This window comes from Pyxicephalus adspersus, chromosome 5 (assembly GCF_032062135.1).
Source record: "Pyxicephalus adspersus chromosome 5, UCB_Pads_2.0, whole genome shotgun sequence".
In the NCBI taxonomy this organism is placed as follows: domain Eukaryota; kingdom Metazoa; phylum Chordata; class Amphibia; order Anura; family Pyxicephalidae; genus Pyxicephalus; species Pyxicephalus adspersus.
Genome location: NC_092862.1, coordinates 93,721,389 through 93,735,796, shown reverse-complemented (window position 1 = coordinate 93,735,796; position 14,408 = coordinate 93,721,389). Strand labels below are relative to the sequence as shown.

General features: G+C 37.2%; 1 protein-coding gene across 1 annotated transcript in view; it reads left to right on the top strand.

Annotated features, from left to right (window-relative positions):
- Nucleotides 1–12,995, top strand: part of STK17A (serine/threonine kinase 17a) — a 28,257-nt gene extending 15,262 nt beyond the window's left edge. Inside the window, exons 4-8 of the mRNA XM_072412158.1 lie at nt 3,914–4,058; nt 6,315–6,441; nt 6,865–6,913; nt 7,024–7,203; nt 8,134–12,995. Of these exons, the coding sequence (XP_072268259.1) occupies nt 3,914–4,058; nt 6,315–6,441; nt 6,865–6,913; nt 7,024–7,203; nt 8,134–8,485 (853 nt within the window). The 3' untranslated portion in view covers nt 8,486–12,995. The remainder of the gene's footprint in view (nt 1–3,913; nt 4,059–6,314; nt 6,442–6,864; nt 6,914–7,023; nt 7,204–8,133) is intronic.
- Nucleotides 12,996–14,408: the final 1,413 nt, after the last annotated feature.

The following is a 14,408-nucleotide window of genomic DNA, read 5'->3' as shown; positions in this document are numbered from 1 at the left end:
ATGTACCCAGATGAAAAGAAAGAATGCATTGTGGGCTGTATTTGTGCCTAGGCAATGTGCCCAGTTCTTGCCCTCTAAACACAAACAATTTGTAAAACACCATTACTTTCAGCATCTGCCTGTCCTCTGTGCTTCACACGCTATCAGGCTGCTGCAGTCGATTCACACATAACATGAACATCCTGGTAAAAAAAAAAAAATCCTAAGATTACCCATGGTTTCTGCTTCTCTTGTCAGTGGCCTCTCTGTGAAAGGGACGAGGGTTCAGCTCTTACTATAATTGCAGTCTATAAACATTGATAGACTCTGGGTTCACAATGAGGATGTAAAGGGCAGTCTAGTGTAAATTGCTATTCTGTTACATGAGATGACCTCCTTTCCCTCCCTATGTTTCTTGGGTTCTTTTCACATACTAAACATAGGCTTTGTGGAGTGATATGTTCAGTATAAAGTACTAACATGGTCATTATCTAAAGTCTTTTTCTAAACGTGTGTGTGTATATGTGTATTTATTGTTTTCTGTGATCATTGCTGTTACATAAATATGACAATATTTTATTTCAGGCACCCTTTGAACATGGAGGGATCTTAGGAAGCTCCTGCTATAATTGCACAGCTTATCTGTACACATTTGGTGGTCAGTAGGGAGAATCTTCTACTGGCCAGCAATGTCACCCGTACAGATAGCCAAAAACATCATTGGTGTCACCTAAATTGACCTGAGAGGCACACATTGTTTATTGCCTATTTATTTAGGAACCCCTGAAAGAACCTTGATTGTTTTGGAGTTTAAAGTTACACTTTAAGTCAGCGTTTCTCAAAGCTTGGGCTACTAATGCAGCTACCACATTTGAGGCCTTGTAAACCCCTTTATATTGCGTTTTAGTTTTTGGGTTAAATATGTTTTTTCATTTATTTTTGTTGTAATGTGCAGGAGCCATGTTTTTAAAAATGTTAACTTTTTTTTTCTTGTTTTGTACGGGAAGTCAAAGTTAAAAATAAAAAACAAAAAACCTTTTAAATGCAGTTTCTCGCCTGCTGTATAATTGACATGGCACCGGCCAACTAATGATCTTCATGACAACAAATTATTTTGGATTCTAAAAGTGTTTTGCCAATTTACTTACAAGTCTTCCCATTACAAGAAATGGTATAGATTATTTTCTTATATTAAACAGCTTGTGAAAAGATTGTATTTAGGGTGGAGTAGTTTTCTAGTATTTTCTTCTACACATGAATCTACATTGTCTACCTTTAGTGAACCACGAGTGTCTGAAAGTATACTAATCTCTCTATACTCAATCCAGTATAATGACTGGAGTTCAGTAATGGCAGCCTCTATTTTCTCTCATGACAGTGCCCCTTTAAGGGGTGTGCTTTTTCTTAAATGCTTGCACATTTTGCAGCCCAATGCCCTGTGTCACAAAGAAATGTAGTCAATGCAGGACCTTTAAAAGCAAACTGCAAAGCACGGCAATGTGTAGTGTATAGTGTAGTGCATTTGCAAGCTTGGGGTGCCCATATTAACACACGGCAACCCTGCGCACCAACACGTTGCTTTTGTTAACACTTGCATTTCTTAAACACACCAGTGATAACAGTCCTAAAGACATGTTATTGTTTATTATTTGCAGTTTACGTGAAACCATCTATAGAAGCATGTGTCTGTCTCTGCTGCCAAGTTAAGCTTCTCTACATTCTAGGAAATTTAGTAGTAGAGCAATCTGCTCTGTATGACAACATGAGACCTCACGACCATCTCTTCTGAAAGCTGTGGGCTGATTCTTCTGCAGCCACAAAAGCTGTAAGAAAACGTTTTTAAATGATGTGTATGAGAGCCAACCTAGCAAGTGTACTGCTACAAGAAGATACTGATATTTTGTAGCAAATGCCCTAATAAAGGGAATATTATAACATAAGAATCCTTTGATGGATACTACCATTCTGGCTCATGAGTTCATTGACCTGAAAAAGGCATTGAGCTTTCTCAAGTGACACTGAAGGATCTGAGAGGTAGCATGCACTCGGTCAGAGATAATTTGACAAGGTAGGAACGGTTACAAGAAAATAATCTATCGGTAAATATGGGAAATAAGTCCCAACATAAAAACAGGAACAACTAATAAAATGGGCAGGTGCTTCTACATACAATGCAGACATAATCTTAATAGTGTTAAGTCAGCAGCAACTTTCCTAAAATAGTAGATTCTTGACATTTCATGGTCACTGAATATGAAAAAACATTGCTATGTTGGTCATTATTGTAGACATTCTTTTCTGATAAATAACAGCAAAATAATATTTGATCTTTCAGGCTGTTTGGTCAGGCTTTTGTGCAGCTGATGGTTACCAGGCCCAATTAGGATTCTTTTGTTTGAGTGGAATACACCTTACCCTATTCTTCATTTAGATATAATGCATCATTTTCTCCTTCCTGCATGCTTGTCAGTGCATTACATGACCCTGAACATCCATAAAAAAAAAACGATGTGAGAACATGAATTTAAATACATACATACATATGCACACACTCACACTCCCCCGCCCCCCATTCAGTTGTTTCCCGTCCTGTTCATTGATAACATTGACTAAAGCTTGGCCCGTTATTTTTGTCATTTTTGTACATAGCACTGCTACAACATAATTGCACCATTTTAATAGATGCATGTGTAGCTCTGTCAAGATCAGATGGTGATCGCTGCAAAAATTCTGGATGCATTGCTGGGGTTCTATATTCCAAAATAAAAATGATATCAAAGTATTCATCATCCATTATCTCTCTCGCTTCACAGTCACAGAATGTGTCTGACCTTAGAAGTATTTTCTTTTATAAGCAATAGTTATAGAGCTGCCTTTTATCTAGTAATCACATTCAAAGAATACATTTTTTTAACCATTGTAATGAATTTGTAAGCTTGCACCTTTTCCGAATAGTATGTTAATTCCATTGTAATTCAGGAAGCGTGTATGTTTTCATCTTCACAAGCTCTGGCTCTTCATTGAGTCTTTTGGGTAAACCAGCCAAAGGATGATGTAACCAGTTACACAAGCTGTTCTCATTGTTTGACATTGCTGTAGGCCTCCTCCATTGTATTATCATAGAGGCTCTATTCCTTGTTTGCAGAAGCTGTCTCTGAGAATTTTAAAGTACTGTGCAAATTGCAACTCCATAACTTTTGTATCCCTCTTCCCAGTTCATACCCTTAGTAGAAATATTTTTTCGGTACACTTTACAATTTGAAGTAATTCCTTAATAAAATAATTGTCCAGGTACTTTTGATATTTGAAAAATAAATTTTATGTTTTTATTGAGATGATGAAAAAAAATGCAATACAACATACTTTAACTATTCCAAAGGAAAGATTCATTATGTGAACTGTTTTATTCTGTGAATAAATATGTGCTAGGGACAGAGTATCACCCACACAGAGCAGTGTTCTCCCCAGCCCCTTACAGCTGGGGGCAACACCCAGCACTTTTCAGTTACCACCCGGCTATTTTTGGGTGGTTACTGAAGAGTTGCAATACAGGGGCTGTCACCCACCTACAATTCCTTCCCACTCTGCTTGGAAAAAAAAAAATTCTGTTTTTTTTTTTCTAATGCGGCAGATGTCAGTATTAGAGAATTTACAGAGTTCAGAAAATGTTTAGATATCGGTGTGAATTTGAATAGTTAGGGCTCCTTTTTAAATAAACAGGGAATCTGACATGCCCTCTTGTGAACTGATTACTGCTGTTGAAACACATGGACTTGGAATATTCTCCACCAGGGAATGTTTGATGACCGATATTTATGTTCTTAATGGGGCAGTCTAAGTATTCATCAGGGCTATCATTGTGCTTCCTTTCTTCTGCAGTTTTCTCTATGCCTTTTATGTCACAATAACATTTTTGTGTGTGTTTTTTCCATAGTGCTGCTGGGGGTGAAATCTTCAACCAGTGTGTAGCAGAAAGAGAAGAGGCCTTCAAAGAGAAGGATGTCCAGCGGCTCTTGAGACAGATATTAAAGGGAGTTTCATTTTTGCACCGGCACAATGTGGTTCATCTTGACCTAAAGGTAATCACTCACAAATCAGATCTATTCTGAGTAGTCTGGTGTCTTCTGTCAATTATCCTTCTGACATTTCAGCTAATGTTACATTTGTAGAGCCAAGGGGAAACTATTATATATCATTATACCAGTATATGTGGTACAAGAGGGAAAACTGTGGCATAATATACCGTAGCCTCAAATACAGTCTTCTGGGAACAGTCTAGATGTTACCTAATTACCATTCCTTGAAAAATATTTATTGGAAAGTTGTTTCTTTAATATACCAATGTACTAATATACTAATGGTGTGATCTGTTCAAGGAAAATACAACTAATGGTCAAGAAACTTCTCTTTAAGTAGGCTGATCTAAATCTGCAGTCAATTATCTGTTTAGAATCAATGCTTGAATTGCAGTGAAAAAGCAATATCTTCTTCATTTAAAAACAGGCAAGCAAAAGGAAGGTGTACAGCTGTACCCTATCTAGCAAGTCGACTAAACGGCTCATTTATAAAGTAGGGCTATGGCTGTAGTTGTACCAGTGTTCTGTGTACTTGCCTTTAAATTTTAGGGATCTCATTTGTGTACTATGAAAACTGAAATGATATTTAGACCACAGAGCACGGCCAGTGTGCCTAAAGAGTTGAAGAGTGCTTCTATAACTGATGTAGTGCCTGCAGAGCTTGTTCTAGTGAGACAGGCAACTGCTGATCAGACAAATCTCATTCAGATTGCTCAACCTGCGGCTGTGAAGAATCAGCATTAATTTAATTCATAGTGTGCTGAACTGTTTGTTACTCGAGGAACATTTACCTACTGACGATTCTAGCTAATGTACATAATTAGTAGTATTCTTGCTTGGCCCGTTCTTATTTTTTAACCTTTAGTATCCCTATAAAGATTCTTTTCGTGACCTTTAAACTGCATCATATTTGCTTGATATATGGTTGTTTTTTTAAGCAATTAGTATATTCACTTTAGCATCTATTTATAATGAGTGTCTGGATTATATTATCATCACTTGGCTTATATTTGGCCCCAAAATATATTGACAACCTATAAATTCATTTTAAGTTATAATCAATCATCCTGTGGGATCAACCTGGGTTGCCTACTTGAACCGTAGACACAAGTTAACAAAGTCAAACACAATTTGGCAAATTGGACGACTATTAACTTATGTATTTGGGTATCGTTTGAAGAGTTTAATCTTATCAAATGCTTACTCATGTATGTAGACACTTCAAACAGCCTGGATGCTGTTAATTATAGTTGAGTAAGCAATTCAAGTTTTGACAGTGCTTGTAATTGCTAGGGTGCAGTTGCAAGTAAATACGACAGCCCAGCCTGGAAATCTTGTGTAAAGTCAGAGCAGTATGTACTGTACTGAAGCAAAATTTCCCAGTATTTATGCCCAGCAGGGCAGCACATGCATTTTGCTGAACAATGTCCAATTTAGAGCAATCCATACACTAATAATCACGTTTAAAGATACAATCCAAAAAAGTTGGTATTATTGTAAGTATGTAAACTGTACCTGAAGATGCATGTTATAATTTTTTGTGCTTTGGAAGCATAGAGACTTGATATTCTAATTTATGTTACATCTGCCATTAGAAAGGAAAGTTCTTCATACTGTCACCTTTGATCAGTGTTACTGTCCATTTTAACTGTGGATCAAAAGGAAGCATCCTGGGTTTCAGAGCTGACCTAAAATGTTTGCAAAAGCACCTCTAAGGCTTAGTCTACATGGACGTTTTCCCAAGCATTTAATCTGAGGCTTTAAAAGCTCATGTTTGAAATTTCCATGCATTCCAATGGACTAATCTACACCAGGAGATGTGTAGATTGTTTCCTTGAGACATGTTTTTGAGAATTCTAGATATCCCTCCTTGCAGAGTTTGAAAAAAAAAACGCAAGGTTAACGTGGGTAAATGTGGCCATTGTTTTCAATAGGGTTTTTTCCCGCGTATTTAAATGTATTAAACATAAAAGCAGGAACAGACATTAAACTAGCGTTTAAAAGCTTACCTTTAAATCATTGGAAAAGTGCATAAAAATGCATATAAATGCGGTAGGAACGTGTACATGTGCTTTTAAAACCGTCGCTGTAGACCCAGCCTAAGTCACCAATTACAGCTTGTTTGCAGTTTATCAGCTTCAGAATTGTAATTTTGAAGTCATTTTATAGCAATTTAATTTCTATGTGTATGTGCTAGTAAAGATTTACCTGCATCAGTGACAACTGCTCTATTAATCTCCTTTATTTATTTTTGTACAGCCGCAAAACATTCTGTTGACCAGTGACTGTCCCCTAGGAGACATAAAAATAGTGGATTTTGGTCTTTCAAGAGTTGTGAATAACAATGAAGAGCTAAGAGAAATCATGGGGACGCCAGAATATGTTGGTAAATATGTTCAGAATGTAAACCTTTCATAATGATTAGAGCTAAAGTGTTGCAGAAAATTTGACCTTTTCAAAAAGGTGACTTGGTTATGTAAATAGTGCTAGAAAAAGTTCAGCACATCTAAGTCTGGAAATCTGGAAGTTCCTTCTTGCAACTCACAAAGAGTGTTGTCTCTGGACCTGGCATGTACTGTGGTGAAGAAATATTGCTTGCAGCCTATGGAGATGCATGGCTGTATATAAATTTTAAAGGAACATTGTATTTGTTTCCCAGTCCCTGCTAGAAGCGTTCTCTAGGAACCTATGCTGCTATATTTATTTATTTATGATTCGCCTTTGGTATTTCTTTAAGTAGTACTTTCATGTTGTAATACATAGTATAACTGTAGTCATATATTTATATATTTTTTTTTTATCATTTTAGCACCTGAAATCCTGAGTTATGAGCCAATCAGCACAGCTACAGATATGTGGTAAGAATACTTTTATATATACATGTGTATATATGTGTGGAACATGTTCTGGTATGAGATCTGTTGAGATAGTTGGCTTTATATAACCACAATTTATATTTTTATTCCAGGAGTATTGGGGTGTTAGCTTATGTCATGCTCACAGGCACTTCCCCTTTCCTGGGAGACGACAAGCAGCACACTTTCTTAAACATTTCCCAGCTGAATGTCAGTTACACAGACGGAGACTTTGAAGGGATATCGGAACTGGCTATTGATTTCATCAAAGCACTTTTAGTGAAAGAGCCAGAGTAAGTACTTGTCCATAATTGTTTCTGTACACATCTATTTCCGTGGTTTATCTGCTGCTTCCTGTGTCTTTGCTTCCATATCTCCCTTCCTCCTCCCAGAGGAACTGCCGATCACGCATTTTTACTATATGAATAATTGCTAGCAGTGCACCTTTAGACAAGCTTTTGCGGGTGTTGGTTCCTGAAAGGCATGGCCATCTTTTGTCTGCTGGACAAAGGAGTCTTGTTTCATATGATTATCTAATTGACTTGTTTTCTGTTCCTTCATATATTTTAGTTTAATATTTTGAATTTTACACCTGACAGTATCCATTTCTTCCATTTCTCTGTCCCAGTAAGGAAAAGAATTTTAGTCTGTTTAAGGATGTTTTTGCCACTGGACAATTTCTAAAAATGTTCACATCATTAAAAGCATATTTCTTGCTTTTGGAATTGTTAGTACATTTTTAAGTTCTCTATAATCATTTTGCATTTCATTTTACAAAAATAAAAGTTAAATATCCCAGTTATTACTAAATCTTGTCAGCCTGAATGTGACATACACATTCCAAATGGCAAAAAGCTAAGCAATGCAAACCTTTACTGATCATTGTACACAGTCTATCTAGTTGTTGGTTTGTAGTGTTTACTTCCCCCGGGGTCGGTTTCCTGAGACAAGGGGTTATGGTCTGACCATGAAGGCAGAATTAACAAAACTCCAGGGCAGGGCTTGCAGGAGGAGCGCATGGGTACACCTTGCAATCCCCTAAACACTGAAAATCTTCTTCCCCAGGGAGCCTCTTAGCATCACATTTTCCTTGACATTCTACTGTTATTGCACACTGATTAATTTAGGTACTTCTGTGTATGTACAACATGCGGGTTGTTTCTAGTACTGATTACAAATTATACAAGGACAGTGTTGTAAATGTATTCTTTTCCTTTTGGCAGAGGTCGGGCAAGTGCCGAAGACTGTCTCCAGCATCCATGGCTAGCCGAAGGTGACCTCCCGGATCCTTATGCTAGTGCAATGAGCTCTCTACAGGATAACTGTCAAACAGTTCAATCTGAAGAGGAGGAGCAGGAGGAGCTGAAAGCAGAAAGTTCTCTGGAAACTAGTCCAGGTCAGGTAGACTCAGAAGAACAGACTGTGACGGAGGAGTTGATATTAATGGCTTCCTATACATTGGGACAATGCAGACAGACTGAAATAGAAAAACAATCTGAAACAAAAGCCATTACAAAGAGATTTAAATTTGAAGAGCCAATGTTGCAAGAGATCCCTGGAGATTTTATCTATTAAGCTCTACCATTCAGAACTGTGTGACTTCTAGAGCTTGGAAGTGTTTTCTTCTTAGAGTCATTGAACTACTTGATTGACCAGAAGTTAAAATCACCCTGCTGACTACTGGTTACAATGGCAAGATGAATTCAATTCAACAGTGCCGTGTAAATCTCAGTTTAAGCAAGATCTGTCTATTTTGAGTATATTTTTATTTTATTTATTTTGTTTTATTTTTTTTTCTGGTTTGTGCCTAAACACCACCATATTATCCAACATAGTTGTGGATTTTTTGAGATGGCAACATGACCTCTTATCTCCTGCGGCCCATTCTAAGATGTGGTTGGTGTTTCAATACTAGAAAAAGGACTTTTTTTTTCTACAACCTTCCTTGTTGAAATAATTATATTTTAATAATAAAAAAGTAAATGTAAAATGAAAAAGCTTTGGGCAGCATTTGCCTGGAAACTGAAGATCACAAGAAAGGTCTTAAGCAGCTTATTTAATTTGTACTGCATATACATGAACATATGGTACTTAAAAAAAAAAAAAAAAAAAAAAAGACAATTCGGAATGTACTTTTATATTGTTTGTTTAGCAAAAGAAATGAATAAAATAAGGGCTATTATTACCATACAGAAATAGTAATTTAGTAGGGGAAAAAAGATGGCGGTGACTGAGCCCCATTTGTTATCCACACAACAATTAGCTGCGTAGGAAGCCAACAGATCAATAATCCTGATCAACATGGTGCCATCGCCAAACAATCCAATATTCGGCACCATTCCCAACACCACCACTGCAGCTAGGGTGTAAATGGAGACAAAGGGCTGAGAAATTTCCCATTTAAATTGCAGAATGTTTTTGTTGAATCCCCATCAACTCACTGAACACAATTACATTTCAGTGTATCTTTGCACATTCATTGCCAGATGAACAGGTGCCAAAATGTGTTGTAACCTCCTAATCCCATAGAAACAATAGATGCATCTTTTCTTCTAACAGCAAGAGTGAAACTTTGAATTTCTTCATCTCAAGTATCACAGGAACACCAGATAAACATGTAAAACTTGAGCTGCAGTTATTCACCAGGAAGTCGGTTCCACGGTCAGATTGAGGTGCTGTCTAATCATAGTTCTAGAAACTTCAGGGAATTGTCTGAGGTGGGTGACACAAGCTAACATGGTGTGCTACACAGAGATCAGTATTTCACTAGAGATATAGCATAGATCGGTCAGTTCTCTGTTTCAGGTAGATGTGAGCAGCCATGAGAATGAGGAATTCAGTTTGCACTATTTTGAATGACTTTTATTATCTTGTTGTAGGGATATTCATAATCTTCTCTTGGCATTCAGCCAGTTGCTGTTTTTTGAGCTAGTGATGAGATTTTATACATAAGTCGTATAGGTTTGTATTGTAGCCGGTTTGTTCATGTCATTTTTGGTATTAGTACTTAGTACTAGACATTGAGTTCAGTGTAAGTTTCGCACAATGCTGCATTGTGTTGGTTCATCTGCAGCATTGAGCAGGCGGTGTTTGCACAACATATTAGCTATTAATTTCATGCAGTACAAAGATTTCTAAGAAGGTGTTTTTTTTTTACTTTGGCTGCAGAGTTCTGCAACATAGAGATGGAGTTATTAAAAACCTGTTTTCATATGTAACTTTGTCACCATATAATCCAATAGTAAGTGTGAGCTGTTTAAACGGGTGTTCAGGGTCTGTGTCACTGGTAATGGAAATGCAGATGCATCTGATTCTGGTGTCGCCCCCAGTACTTTGTGTGGCCTAGAACATCACTGTACATGTTTGTAGTCTTCTCAGATTTTGTTCCCCTTCTTCCCAGTAACCCTACACAACCTACTGCAAGGGTAGATCTATGCAGGTGTCCCATGTCTGACCAGTTTCATGGCGTTGTCTTTCATTCACATCCTAATGGCCGGTGTATGAAACTGAGATTGTAAAGGATATCAGATTTCCTTGTTAAATGAATTTTCCCATGCCTTTTCTCCATAGTTCAAGCCTGAGAGTTCTTTTATAAGTCCTCTTGTCTCTCAGTCCCTACAACCCATCATTACTATAAAACCTAATTCTATGTAACAGTGCCTAGGGAGCTCAAACTCAATATAGATTACAGCTATTTTCTATAGAATTTAATTGAATCTGGCTTAGACTAAAGGGTCCCCGATGTGATGTTTGTGGCTATAAGGTACAGTATAGCAGGGCTAGTTTGCATAAACTGTTAACTAAGAAAAACAAGTGAGGACAGAGGGGAATCTGAGGAAAGGATCCCCCTGGCCATTTTGTGCATAATGCTGGCGCTGCATACTGAGAATAGTAAGGGACACTTACACAACCAAACACATAACCAAATACTAATACTCTATATAAAGGGTTTACTAACCTCACATAACTTATGGTAAAGCACTGGGCCTTGTTTTCTGTCCTGTAACTGGAGCAATAATCAGACATAAAAAGATTGTGGGAAAGTATCAGTTGCAAAACATAAAGGAGTAGCTTTTCAAACGAGACTACAGGATAACATGCAATTTGTTGTAGTCAAACCATTTGTTTCCTTCTTTGGCAGCAACAGTCACCACATGTATCTATAACCTGGAGAAAGCAAACATGCTGGGACTTATGGTGCTCTATTTATAAAACGGGGAATCATACATCAAATGACTGATTCCCTGTTTTATAGAGCCTTTAGGGTGTATACTATTTCCAGGGCAGTGATATCACTTCATGTGATGATTTACTGAAGGAGTAGAGCATGTTGTGTTTGCAATATTAGGTTTACCTTGGTTTAATGAAATAGAGTGGAAATTCACTTTAAGTCCTTTTTTATCCTCCTTACCTGCATTTGGCTATTTTTGCAAAGTGAGTTTTCACCTCATTCTTGGTAAATATTCACTTTGAAAAGACAACATGCTCCACTCCTATTATAAATCGACCCCAGTGAATTTGAATTATTGCCATGAATAACACAGCCATGAGTAAGGGAGTGTCTGCTTTCATGTTATAAAACTGATTTGTCTCATTACAGTTTTCATACATTTCTAGTTAAACCATGTTGGAAAATCATGCCATTCATGGATCAAGTTATTACCATTCCCTGACCTAGATGGTGGAAAACATGGTTTCATTGCAGTTTTCTGAACCCCTGTGTTTAAGATAGCAGGCCAAATAGGTACTGCAATGGTGCCTCTAAAATTCTTTGAGGATGGGGGTGGGGTATTATGCCTGTCAATAGGGTAACTTCAGCTTTTTTTTTTTTTTTTTTTTGTAATTACATTTCATTACAAAACAAAGCAATATTTCCTAAGAAATACTGATGGGGAATTGTTATCTTACATACAGTGCTTGTATATACATACAGTGCTCCTGATGCAAAATACTTTCAAAACTTTTGTATGTTTGCCCCAAACCATAAGAATTGTATTCAAACATTCCATATTGTGTGTGCTCTGCTGCAACAGTTGTTTACCATATCCCTCAATTCTACCATACGCTATGTGCCTTTTCCTTCCCATATTTTTATGTTGTCTTTTCTCTGTGAATGTCTGTCTTCAGCTCTCCCACCTTACAACATATCTAAAACAAATCTGCAGACCTTCATGTTGCTAAGCAGTGTGGCCATTCATTTGCAGGATAAGTTGGTTTTTTTTGAAGCAGAACTCCAGGAAAACATCTCAATAGGTTATTGAAATACATATGATTGTGTCCTATGGAACTATAATATCAGAAAATCCACACACCCCTTTAAAGACAGAAAAGTGATAATATCAAGGCCCACAGCTCTGCACCTTCTAGAGTCACTTGTGTATTAGGGAATGTGATAATCATCGGTACTCCTTGACACATCCCCAGCTCCCAGTGCCTAAATCCTGTGCAGATGAGGGCACATTACAGGGTAGTGGAACTCTAAACTGTTTTTTTGTTTTCCTTTTCCCTACCCCACAGGCCTGGACTTCTGCTTTGAAGAACATTTCCCCCTTTCTTGTCGATATGTGCACCAATTTTGGCCATCCTTCAATTAAAATCCAAACTCTTTGGATTGGCTTATTTTTAAAGTGACTCAATCACTATTGAAAATGAAGTAAAGTAAAGTAAAGCATAATTTATTACCTGTAGTAACGCTGGACCTCTGTCCTTGGGGAAATAAATCTACTGAAATTGGTTCAGTATTTGTAAGTATTTAAAAGGATAAAAAACCCTGCACAGTCCATTTAATGTAGTTAGTTACAACACCAATATTTCATTCACTTGGCTGCTCTTGAAATGTTCAGATTTTTATGTGTTGTCTGTTGTGCCTTTTTGTACAGTAATTTTAAATAAAATGGAGACTTTTTGTATAGTTCTATTAAAGTTTGTAAGTTATAAACACCGGTTAAAAAAGCTGTATACTCTTTATTACTGAAAAAAAATAAGGTGTGTTTCTACTGATGTATTTTTTTTTTTTTTTGATGCAGGAAAAGCCAATATTCATGCAGTTTTGAAGCTGTTAATAATAAAGATATTTTCCACTCCAGTTGTGTGTTTGATTCTGTTATAAAACTGTAGGATATTTGCCTACCAAATACAGTCAGATATGGATTCTTCAGATTGGACGTGGAAAGTGTGACCTAGTATTAGCCCACGGGTCTGCATTTAGAAAACCCTGCTAAGCTGACGATAATCACTGTTATTCAGTAACCTTTTAAAAACAATCTTTTAGCATAAGAGATATAAGATAGGAGATAAAGAGAATGTCAGGGACACTTTTTGCCACTGTGATGGTGATTTCTTTAGGAAGCAATGGATATTGCTGGTGTTTCTGGAGGGATAGAGTTATGTAGTCCTCGCATAACTGGAAACAATGTAACTGATAAAAGTTTGGCACTATTTTTTTTCCCCTAGCAGAAGCAACAGATATCAGTTGTGGACTTTTTACTAGTGGCAACGCTTTCCTAAAAATGGTGGGGGTATGTTTAAGAAGCAGGAGGAGAGGTTCAGCACAGATAGATATAGTGCGGCAGGGATATCCTTGTGTTAGAGGTCTGCAGGTACAGCCTTCTCTTCTGCAAGCAGAGGTGGGCAGCACAATGGGGCCATTTTTTTTTTAGTAATACCTAGATACAATTCACATTTCTACAAGTTCATTATGAAACGGAAAATCTTTAATTGAAGAGACACTTCAGGTGATCTTCAATAGGAAAGGAAATATACACAAATAAGTAGACTACCCCCTTGTCAAATGAGGTGGAGTTACAGGTCCATAAATATTTGGACAGAGACAACTTGTTTTTTTAATTTTAGTTCTGTACATTACCACAATTAATTTTAAATGAAACAACTCGGATGCAGTTGTACTGCAGACTTTCAGCTTTAATTCAGTGAGTTGAACAAAAAGATTGCATAAAAATGTGTGGAAATAAAGCCTTTTTTTTAACACAATCACTTAAATTCAGGGACTCAAAAGTAATTGGACAAATTAAAAAGCTGAAAATAAAATGTTCATTTCTAATACTTGGTTGAAAACCCTTTGCTGGCAATGACAGCCTGTAGTCTTGAACTCATGGACATCACCAGATGCTGGGTTTCCTCCTTTGCAATGCTCTGCCAGGCCTTTACTGAAGCGGTTCTCTGTTGCTGTTTGTTTATGGGCCTTTCTGTGCGAAGGTTAGTCTTCAACAAGTGAAATGCATGCTCAATTGGGTTCAGATCAGGTGACTGACTTGGCCATTCAAGAATATTCCACGTCTTTGCTTTAATAAACTCCTGGGTTGCTTTGGCTGTATGTTTTGGGTCATTGTTCATCTTTACTATAAAACGCCTCCCAATGAATTTGACTGCATTTAGCTGGATTTGAGCAGACAGTATGTCTCTGAACACCTCAGAATTCATTCGGCTGCTTCTGTCCTGTGTCACATGGATAAACACTAGTGTCCCAGTGCCACTGGCA